The sequence below is a fragment of the Lepidochelys kempii genome, chromosome 4 (genome assembly GCF_965140285.1).
Source record: "Lepidochelys kempii isolate rLepKem1 chromosome 4, rLepKem1.hap1, whole genome shotgun sequence".
Lineage (NCBI taxonomy): Eukaryota > Metazoa > Chordata > Testudines > Cheloniidae > Lepidochelys > Lepidochelys kempii.
Genome location: NC_136383.1, coordinates 78032578 through 78044600, shown reverse-complemented (window position 1 = coordinate 78044600; position 12023 = coordinate 78032578). Strand labels below are relative to the sequence as shown.

Genomic DNA, 12023 nt, shown 5'->3' with positions numbered 1-12023 from the left:
ATCCCTGATAGATTTCCCGGCTGCTCCTTCCCATCGAGCACTACTTAAAATTCTTGATAACCTTGCTAATGCTTTCCACAGTTGAAAACATTAGAAAACCCAAATATATTTTATATCTATTAATTTGTGAAAAAACTATTAGTGTGAAAAAGTGTGCTGGAGGAAGCACTGAAAGCTCTGGGCTCCTAACTTATTTGAAACAAATATCACTCTTGCTATACTGCTTATCAAAGATAACAAGATCAAGTGCATCAGACCAATATCTGTCCACACTTATAATGCATTTGATTTTTTTCCATATTGTTTAAGAGCTAACTCCCCAGCTGTGTGTATTTCATTTGCAATTTTCCAATCTTTGGCATCCTAAACCCCAGAGCCACCTTGGTGTTTAATAGAGGTATGCTGAGCAGTGCATGTCTAAGTTTTGTCTCAACAAACAAAGCATGTCTTTGTGATCATTAATGATCTTGTTTCCCAATGTACTAAAGAATGAGAATAAAAACAAATAGCTTGTATTTTGTAGCTTAAAGGAATTAGGAATTCCCCCAGGCCAAATTTCCATGTGAATTGCCTGAACGTACATGAAAATCAATGTAACTCAATAAACAACTTGATGTTTAACATATTATTAGAAGAGAATTCCACAAAGGACTATCTTTTTTAAAACACAGAAATGGGTTTTTTGGCTGTTTAATATGTGCCAACTTGAGGAATGCAACCAGTAGGCTAACTGAAAATAAATAGAAATAAAACATTTAGAGACAAACAGAAGTTTTCAGTAGACACTTAGAATATTCTTCACTTTACTGTCTCAAACTGCTCATGCTTTATGTAAAGCCATACCTCTTTAGATAGTCAAACAGATTATCGAGTTGGACAGTTCAGTTAATGCCTTTACCTACTAAAGGCTCCATTCATGCCTTTATGATTAATGTGCACATATCTCTCCCATCATTTTGATATAGTGTGGACATGACAGATGCAAAATATCGAGTGGATAGATCTGTCCACATAATAATGGGAATTTGTGCATGTGAACTTTGGGTGGCATTTGGCTAGTTGTGTATATATCTAATCTATGTCGATTTCTCAAGTATGTACAGTAGAACCCCATTTATCTGACCCTCCATTATCCGGCTCTCTGTATTAACTGCACAGTCACTAAGCACAGGTCCAGAAGCTGGCGAGGTGGCTGCTAGACAGTGCTGCAGCCTCACATTTTCCCAGTCTCTGGATTATCTGAAATTTTAATTATTGGATCTGGCCCCAGGCCCAATTAGATCTGATAAACTGGGTTCTGGTATATTACCCTAGTATCTAGCTGCTGAACAGCACATGAAATCGTGAGTAAAGGGAATTCCTACTTTTTCAATACAGAAGGGAACATGCAAGACTTCCACATGCACAATGCAAACTACCTAAGTATTTTGCCACCAAGGGCAAGTTGTGCCAGTACATGGTATAAAAATGTTTGCTTTTATAGGCAAAGGATGGCTATGGGAGTACTGTGTACGCAGATATCACTTGTGCTTTGCAATCTGTTACTTTGGTGGCCATGCTGTTATATAACCTAGAGGGGCTGGGACAAGGGCTCATTGGCTCTTTGCGTGCCAGGCTGAGGAAGAATCAATTCCCATTCCACAATGGCTATGCTATGAGTTAGGTGTGTGATTCCCCCGTTCATATAATTATACATGAGGTAACTCGAATAGAGTCAGTGCAAGTATAAATAGCATTGTATCATGGGCATCAGCTGCAGAGTCACAGCTGAGCTACGCCAAGTATGTGCCCACCATATTTTAGATGTGTTTATACCTGGCATGGCTCAGCTGTGCCTCCACGACTACACTGCTATCATTTATACTTGCGGTAGCTCTCATCGAGCTATGGTGAGTATCTATACATGAGCAGGGGAATCATGCCCCAGCTCACAGTGGTAGACATAGCCTAAGACAGAACTACGGTTGGTTAAGAGCAAGAAAAGGACCTGATTTCTCTGTAACACTGGGGTCTCAAAGAGAACATCTCTAAGAAAAACATACATATCAGTGTGGCATATGATCCTGATGCTTCATTACTAATCTTAGAGACCGTAAAAGGAACACAAACAAATCAAACTTTAACCAAAGGTGGGATTTTCCTGACAACAGCGACCACACAATAAATATATGTATTGAAAAAGACAGACCTGCTTGCCCAATGCTGAAGAAAAACCTGTTTGTGCCTAATGTGTTGGAAATATTGTCCAAGAACAGTTAATCTGTGTACAACTATAACCCAGGTAATGCAGCCCAGGTCAGTGAGACCAACAGTAGAGTGATCTGCTGAGTAATTGCTATTTGGCAAGTTAAAGCTACCTAAGTAAAGGCTTTATCTTACACTCCCATTTTTTCTTATGATTAATTTTTTTAAGAAAGGTAAGTTGTTCTCCTTCTACCTCTCTAATCACTTCTTAAACACATGCTTCGGTGGGTCCTTCTCATCCCATCTCCAACTTGCTGGAAGGGTTTCACTGGACTCTGCCCTTGTTGCCTCTCTCTTCTCTCTATACGCCTTATTTGTGGGTAATCTCATCCACAAGCCCAAATTCAACTGCCATCTTTATGCTGACAACTCCAGACCTCCCTCCCCATTCTTCACCTATTTCCTTCTGTCCAAACTAAAATCTCAGCCTGTCTCTCTAATATCTCCTCATGGATGTCTAGCGGTCAAAAAAACCTGAACCTGTCTAAAAAAAAAGAGCTCTTAATCAGGTCCCTGCAGAAACCTCCCTCCTGTCTCTTTTTAATCATGTGGACAAGACCACCATCCTGTCACTTAGGTCCATAACCTGTGCGTCATCTTCAACCTGGAACACGTTGTAGGGCCTCACTACTAGCCTACGTCTAGTTCTTATTGACTCTTTCTGCTCTAAGATATGGCTTTCCTCACATCTAAAAAACCCAACAAGCCTTGTCCAAGCTCTCTTCATCTTGCGTCTCAATTACTGCAATATTTTGCATCCCTTTTGTCTGGCCTTGAATAATGCAATCTTGCCTCAATTATATCCATTAAGAGTTCTGCAGCAAAGATCATTTTCTAGGCCCACCAATTTGACCATCTCACCCCTACTGCAGCCCTTCACTGGGTTTCCCTTCTCTATTGCATCAAATATGAACTGCTCATCTTCACTTTCAAGGCCCTCGATAGCCTATCTCTTATTCATTATCGAGATGTCAGCTCCCACGTATGTTCAGTCCATGACGTCTGCCTACATCAGCAAATTATTAAATTTTCATACAAGCACCTTTGTACTTCATGCTACCCTCCCTTCTTGGGAGAAGCTTCCCATAAACATCTGCAAAGCTACCTCATCTCCTTTCAAAATCTTTCAAAATCTCCTTAAAACTCTCCTTTGCCATGATGCCTATGAAAACCTTGACAACAGTTAGCTCACAGGTGGGATTAGACCACTGGCTATCAAGATGAAGAATATTCATAGACTCATAGATTATAAAGACAGAAGAGACCATTGTGATAATCTAATCTCACCTCCTGTATAACGCAGACCCCATAAGACTTCCCACAATTAATTCCTGTTTTAAACAGCTCTTATATTTTAGAAAAACAACCAATCTTGATTTAAAATTTTCCAGTGATGGATAATCCACCATGACCCTTGATAAATTGTGCCAATCGTTAATTACACTCACTCTTAAAAATGCTCACCTTAATTCTTGTCTGAATTTGTCTAGCTTCAACTTCCAGCCACTGGATCTTATTATACCTTTGTCTGCTAGATTGAAGAGCCCTTTATTATCAAATTTCTGTTTCCTATGTTTTGCAGTGTCGTTGTAGTTGTGGTGTTTATCTCTCTAGAACAGTCCCGTACCATCATCAACTTCCTGGATACCATGATCAATTTAAACAATGGAACCCTACATATGACTATATTTAGGAAATCCCATGAATCATCACAGTTACCTCCAGAGATCCAACAATCACACCAAGAAATCTGTTCTCTACAGCCAGGCACTTGGATACAACAGAACATGCTCTGAAGAGGAAGTGTGGGATACTCACTTAAAACTACCTAGTACTGTACTGTAGATTGGAACATGGAGCAGGCACGCAAATGTGGCAGGAGACCTCTGCTTCAATACAGAAAAATATGCCATTGACTGCAGACCCTTCGCCGTCACTATAATCCCACACTAGAATCCATATGGAGTATCATCAAACAATTATAACCCACATTTGATGGGGACCACATCCTGAAAGAAATCTTCCCTGAACCCCCTCTTCTGTCCTTCAAACAATGCCTCAACCTCACCAAGCTCATCAGAATCAAGCTCCCCATAGACCAGGATACACCAGCTCAAAGTGGCACCAGATCCTGCCAAAACAGATGCAAAACCTGTGGACATATCTCCACACCACGATGATCAATACCCCCACAACACACCTTTCAAGATCCATGGGTCCTACAGACACTTATCACAACATGTGGTGTACCATATCCAATGCATCAAATGTCCCAACAATTACATTGGTGAAACCAGACAATCACTACATTCTCGAATGAACTCACACCAAAAAACGATAAAAAGACAAAAACGCCGTATCACTGATGGGCAAACATTTTTCATTAAGCAATCACTCCATATCTGATCTCTCAGTCCTCATTCTCAAAGGAAACCTGCATAATGCCTTCAAAAGATGAGCCTGGAATTTAAATTCCTAACTCTGCTGGACACTAAAAAGCATGGACTTAACAAATACACTGGTTTTATGGCTCATTATGACAATTTGTAACACACCCTGCTAACCTTCCATTGCTCTAGAACAGCACAGGTGTTAATCGTACACTTCATTTTAAGTGGTCTCCTACAGCAGCGGTTGTCAGCTGGTCCGCCGTTTACCTGCTGCGTCCGCAAGTTTGGCCGATTGCGGCTCCCACTGGCTGCGGTTCGCCTCTCCAGGCCAATGGGAGCTGCGGGAAGGGTGGCCAGCACATCCCTTGGCCCGTGCCATTTTCTGCAGCCCCCAGTGGCCCGGAGTGGTGAACTGCGGCCAGTGGGAGCCGCAATCGGCCGAACCTGTGGACGCAGCAGGTAAACAAACTGGTCCGGCCCGTCAGGGGCTTTCCCTGAACAAGCGGCGGACTGGCTTTAAGAACCACTGTCCTACAGCATGTGTGAATCACTTACGCTTAACAATCTGTCACATCTTGTATTTAGCTTGGACACTCTGGTTACCTTTCCTCAGACTTGAAGAAGAGCTCTGTGAAGCTCAAAATTTTATCCTGTTCACTAACAGAAGTTGGTCCAATGAAAGATGTTACCTCACCTACCTTGTCTCTCACTGTTTCCTATGTAGGTACTTATAAACTGTAATCAAGTCACCCCTTAAACTCCTCTTTGTTGAGCTTCCTTAGTCTCTCACAATAAGGCATATTTTCCAATCTGTTAATAATTCTAGTGGCCCTTCTCTGAATCCTCTCCAATTTATCAGTTTATCCAATTTGCATCCTTCTTGAACTGTAGACACCAGAACAGGATGCAATATTCCAGTAGCAGTTGCACCAGTGCCAAATACAGAAGGAACATAACTCCTCCACTGCTACTCGATAATCCTCTCTTTATACATCTAAAGATCAGATAGCCCTTTTGGCCACAGCACTGCACTTGGAGCTCATGTTCATCTGTTATCACTCCTGAGTCTTTTTCAGAGTCACTGCTTCTCAGGATAGACTTTCCCATCTTGTAAGTATGGCCTACATCCTTCGTTCCTAGATATACAGCCTTACATTTGGCCATAGTAAAAGGCATATGTTTTGTTTGCAACCTACTTCCAAAGCAATTCCAATCGCTTTGTATTAGCAACCTGTCATCTTCATTATTTACCACTCCTCCAATTTTTGTGTCATCTGCAACCTTTCTAAGTGATGATTTTGTTTTCTTCCACATCATTGATAAAAATGTTAAATAGCATAGGGCCAAGAATCAATCCCTGTGGGAGACCACTTGAAACACATCTGCTCAGTAATGATTCCCCACTTAAAACTACATTTGGAGATCTATCGGTTAGCCAGTTTTTAATCCATTTAGCGTGTGCCAAGTTTATTTTGTATTGTTCTAGTTTCTTACTCAAAATGTTACCTGGTACCATGTCAGATGCCTTACAGAAGTCTAAGTACATTATATCAACACTATTATTATCATCAATCAAACTTGCAATTTCATTAAAAAATTCTCATCATAGTGTCTCATTGATTCCTAGTACTCCCATATCTGTCTGTATCCATCAGTCTTATACTTAGATTATAAACTCTTTGGGGTAGAGACCATCTTTTTTTGTTCTGTGTTTGTACAATGCCTAGCACAATGGGGTCCTGGTCCATGACTACTTGGTCCTGTGGTAGGACAAGTAAATAATAGTGTCACTTGCTTTTCTGTGACAACTTTTCTTCCCCTTTTTCTAATTCTTCTGCTCTTTTTAGTATATATATACACACACACACAAATCCCTGCATTTACTCACTGCCAAAGATGCCTGTCAAATTCTGTGTGATTGGAAAAGTATACATCCAAAGGCAGAATGTGGCCTTTGGTAAGTTTCTGGAGACACATTCATGAACTTCTAGGAAAGAGAATGATCTTTCATATAATTTGAAGGAAAGGATCACACACTTTGCTTTTTGTCTATGTTATATGGAATATACAAGGTGTAAATAAGTCAATGATAAAAGCACAGGAGTTTCTAAAGGATAGAACATTTTTGATTATGGAAACATACAGAGATTAATGAAGACTGCTTCTTTTGAATTTGTCACTTCAAAGTGCTTTTAAATGTAATGTTATTTGCTTAGCAGATATCTTGTACAACTGTAAAGTAGAAATGCATTATGTCAACAAAAAGGATAATTCGGGGGGTGGGGTGGCAGTTAGATTTCTTTACCACCTTGGTAAGTGTTTTCATTTTTGGGCTCAGGTTAGAGTAAGTTTTGTAGGCTTTCTTCTTAGAAAAGGGGCGGCGGGGAAGGTAGCATAGTAACATCTTTTGGAAAACTATCATATAAAAATAAAAAAGCATACATCAGAAGACTTATTTACAGTTTTAAAAAAATATGTAAGCTTCTCCTCTACAGGAGGCAGTTACAGGAAACGATTGAAAGGGAAATTCTTGCACCTCCCATTTGTGGCAAACAAGCTGTAAAGAACTGATGAGCCATTATGTAATCATTTCCTTTCTTAAAACATCAGTTCCTTTACAAACACTGACAGGTGCAAATATTCTGTTTGAAGAAACAAGCTTCAAAGTGTTACACTTCTGATGCACAAAAGGCCAGGAATTCTAGCTTTTTGAGTTTTGTATTGAAGACAGATATTAAAGCACAGCTAACCTACCAATAGTACAGTGCTCTCCGTTCCATCCCTGGCTACATTCACACTTCCCATCTTTACAGGTTCCATGTTCAGCACAGCGAGGATGGCAGGCTCTTTGATTGCAGGCTGGTCCAGTCCAACCTTCTTCGCAACGACATGTTCCACCCATGCAAACACCATGAGAGCCACAGTCCACGGAACAGATTTCTGTATTTAAAAGGAGGGATGGGAGAAACAGAGAGAAAGAACAAGAGGAGAGCGCATATTAATTAGCAAAGTTACATTTTAATTCAACATATGAAGGAGAAAAGCAAAATCTTTGAAAATTAAATCAAAGGAATTTACTGCTAAAACATTTTCAGGTGGGACCCAAGAGAATATGGAATACGGAATTTTATCTCTGCTAATGCTTAATTAGTTACCCAGTAGACTTAGTAATGCCTACATGTCCACAGCTCTTCTGTCAGTTAGCTCTGAGTAATTTCCAATTATATTTTTTGCGAGCACATATTTCTTAAGAGTTACCTTTTATAGCTTAGATTATATGCATTTAAACCCATTAGAATTTATGGCATTGTTTTAATGACTAAATGTACCACGTACCTTACAGGTCATTTACATTATAGGCAAAAATCTACAATTGAACAAAAGTTCAGTTTAGCAAAGGGGCTTTTTTTCCTTTCCCCCAGGTTTCTTTCAAATTTGAAATGTGCCATCTCGGACATATTTTTTCATTAAAAAGAATCAGCCTCAGTGAGACACATTAGTGCATTGCTGACATACTGACATGTCTGTTAAATATAAGATTTTTTTAAACTTTCTGTAAATTTATAGCAATGACAGCTTTAGGCAGTCTGGTTTAAAAACAGAAAGACTATTAAAAATAAATCAACAAAAGTATTCAACTTGTCACCTACACTAAAAAGGGTTTTATAACTAGTAGAATAATTGAAAAGAACATTAAGGCCTAAGTTATTCATAGGCCAAACAATATATCTTACATCTCAAAACTAATACAAGATAATAATTCAGGTTGTTATAGTTTGCATTTATCCTTTTTCTTTATTCAGTCAGTCTTTGGAAAACTTAATTTGTGTGAATCTGAGTACAGAAAAAAAGCCTGAGGGATGTTTTTTAGTCTCTTAGAATACAGTTAGTTACAATCATATGCTGGTTCATAAGAATGTTATATTTAGTTTGGGTTTCCTTGTAAAAGACAGCAAACCACCCTAATAAGAAAGAACTAAAATTATTTTTGACTGCAATAAAAAGAGAGCTCATAAAAGAGACTGAAAGGTTTTACATATGGGCTTTGTTTCCAGTTTTTCATTCAGTAGTATTTTTCCCGCAATAGATTATAATTCTCTGCCTCAAAGTGCTATAAAACATTCAACACAGCATCAAGTTTTGATGGCACTTCTTATGAGCAATAGTGCAGAATGTTTACTGGGCAAGAGAGCTCTGCTGTTTTTCCCACACAACATTTTCTATCTACTTTGAATTAAATTTTTGATTAAAAGATCTGAGATGATCTGATTAACTTCAGAGTTACAGAACATCAACCCAGCTGCAGGAGAGGCAGAAGTTTATTTCAGAGGTTCCCCCTTTTTTCTTCAATCTAATCAATTTTTCATTAGGGTGAAGGTGTTTATCACCTTTGAGCACACTAGCTTTGAGCAAGATGTGTCAATCTTTGTAATTAACTTATTAATTAGAGTTAATTTAATTGAAGTGGAATTGAAGGGCTAATTAATGGACAAACTGCTGATGAAGATAGAGGAAAGCTCTGTTGATTTCAACCCTGTAAGCTTTCTGATGGATATAACTCATTCTTCTCCCTTTTGCAGCTTTACAAAATATTTCTTTATGAGTAAGATTTACTTATTTATTGACTTTAAATATCTGAAGGTCATTTTGTACAACTTCAGTAGGGGTCCTTTACATTTTATTGCACAAACTATTTTCTATGTCATAAATCTGAAGTAACTGAAATATCTGAATATACAGGAAACAGATCACTTGTTTACATTTCAGCTATCAACTACTTTTCAAAAGATGAGCCCAGACAGTGAATGACCAAAAATAACGTGTAGTGTGTAAAGATGGATACCATCAGAAGTTGTGCACAATCCATATTTTCTTTGAACCATATAGCAGACTTTCCACAAACAGGTTTCAGAGTAACAGCCGTGTTAGTCTGTATTCGCAAGAAGAAAAGGAGTACTTGTGGCACCTTAGAGACTAACCAATTTATTTGAGCATGAGCTTTCGTGAGCTACAGCTCACTTCATCGGATGCATACCGTGGAAACTGCAGCAGATATTATATACACACAGAGATCATGAAACAATACCTCCTCCCACCCCACTGTCCTGCTGGTAATAGCTTATCTAAAGTGATCATCAAGTTGGGCCATTTCCAGCACAAATCCAGGTTTTCTCACCCTCCACCCCCCTACACACAAACTCACTCTCCTGCTGGTAATAGCCCATCCAAAGTGACAACTCTCTTCACAATGTGCATGATAATCAAGGTGGGCCATTTCCTGCACAAATCCAGGTTCTCTCACCCTCTCACGCCCTCCAAAAACCACACACACAAACTCACTCTCCTGCTGGTAAAAGCTCATCCAAAGTGACTACTCTCCCTACAATGTGCATGATAATCAAGGTGGGCCATTTCCAGCACAAATCCAGGTTTTCTCACTCCCCCACCCCCATACAAACACAAACTCACTCTCCTGCTGGTAATAGCTCATCCAAAGTGACCACTCTCCCTACAATGTGCATGGTAATCAAGGTGGGCCATGTCCAGCACAAATCCAGGCTCTCTCACCCCCCCTTCCCCACCCCCCCGGGGACACACACACACAAACTCACTCTCCTGCTGGCAATAGCTCATCCAAACTGACCACTCTCCAAGTTTAAATCCAAGTTTAACCAGAACGTCTGGGGGGGGGGGGGGAAGGGGGGAGTAGGAAAAAACAAGGGGAAATAGGCTACCTTGCATAATGACTTAGCCACTCCCAGTCTCTATTTAAGCCTAAATTAATAGTGTCCAATTTGCAAATGAATTCCAATTCAGCAGTTTCTTGCTGGAGTCTGGATTTGAAGTTTTTTTGTTTTAAGATAGCGACCTTCATGTCTGTGATTGCGTGACCAGAGAGATTGAAGTATTCTCCGACTGGTTTATGAATGTTATAATTCTTGACATCTGATTTGTGTCCATTTATTCTTTTACGTAGAGACTGTCCAGTTTGACCAATGTAAATGGCAGAGGGGCATTGCTGGCACATGATGGCATATATCACATTGGTGGATGTGCAGGTGAACGAGCCTCTGATAGTGTGGCTGATGTTATTAGGCCCTGTGATGGTGTCCCCTGAATAGATATGTGGGCACAGTTGACAACGGGCTTTGTTGCAAGGATAAGTTCCTGGGTTAGTGGTTCTGTTGTGTGGTATGTGGTTGTTGGTGAGTATTTGCTTCAGGTTGCGGGGCTGTCTGTAGGCAAGGACTGGCCTGTCTCCCAAGATTTGTGAGAGTGTTGGGTCATCCTTTAGGATAGGTTGTAGATCCTTAATAATGCGTTGGAGGGGTTTTAGTTGGGGGCTGAAGGTGACGGCTAGTGGCGTTCTGTTATTTTCTTTGTTAGGCCTGTCCTGTAGTAGGTAACTTCTGGGAACTCTTCTGGCTCTATCAATCTGTTTCTTCACTTCCACAGGTGGGTATTGTAGTTGTAAGAAAGCTTGACAGAGATCTTGTAGGTGTTTGTCTCTGTCTGAGGCGTTGGAGCAAATGCGGTTGTATCGCAGAGCTTGGCTGTAGACGATGGATCGTGTGGTGTGGTCAGGGTGAAAGCTGGAGGCATGTAGGTAGGAATAGCGGTCAGTAGGTTTCCGGTATAGGGTGGTGTTTATGTGACCATTGTTTATTAGCACTGTAGTGTCCAGGAAGTGGATCTCTTGTGTGGACTGGACCAGGCTGAGGTTGATGGTGGGATGGAAGTTGTTGAAATCATGGTGGAATTCCTCAAGGGCTTCTTTTCCATGGGTCCAGATGATGAAGATGTCATCAATATAGCGCAAGTAGAGTAGGGGCTTTAGGGGACGAGAGCTGAGGAAGCGTTGTTCTCAATCAGCCATAAAAATGTTGGCATACTGTGGGGCCATGCGGGTACCCATAGCAGTGCCGCTGATCTGAAGGTATACATTGTCCCCAAATGTAAAATAGTTATGGGTAAGGACAAAGTCACAAAGTTCAGCCACCAGGTTAGCCGTGACATTATCGGGGATAGTGTTCTTGATGGCTTGTAGTTCATCTTTGTGTGGAATGTTGGTGTAGAGGGCTTCTACATCCATAGTAATATCTGCTGCAGTTTCCACGGTATGCATCCGATGAAGTGAGCTGTAGCTCACGAAAGCTCATGCTCAAATAAATTGGTTAGTCTCTAAGGTGCCACAAGTACTCCTTTTCTTTTTCCACAAACAGTCATTTTTATAAGAACGTAAGCACCTGGATGCCATACCAGATGAGCTCAGAAAGCTTTCTGTGCTCAGTAGACATTCAAAAACAAAATTAGCAGAATAGTAGAGGACAACACCTTTTCTTTGGAGGTACAAATATTACTTTAGTATCTGATAATACATATGCATAC

The 12023-nt window shown here is 40.2% G+C and overlaps 1 protein-coding gene across 23 annotated transcripts in view; it reads right to left on the bottom strand.

The window, feature by feature from the left end:
* TENM3 (teneurin transmembrane protein 3) overlaps nucleotides 1–12023 on the bottom strand; it is a 2191633-nt gene that overhangs the window by 106556 nt on the left and 2073054 nt on the right. For all 23 annotated transcript variants that reach the window (XM_073341694.1, XM_073341703.1, XM_073341702.1 and 20 more), the window contains one exon: nucleotides 7389–7574. In XM_073341694.1, the coding sequence (XP_073197795.1) occupies nucleotides 7389–7574 (186 nt within the window). The remainder of the gene's footprint in view (nucleotides 1–7388; nucleotides 7575–12023) is intronic.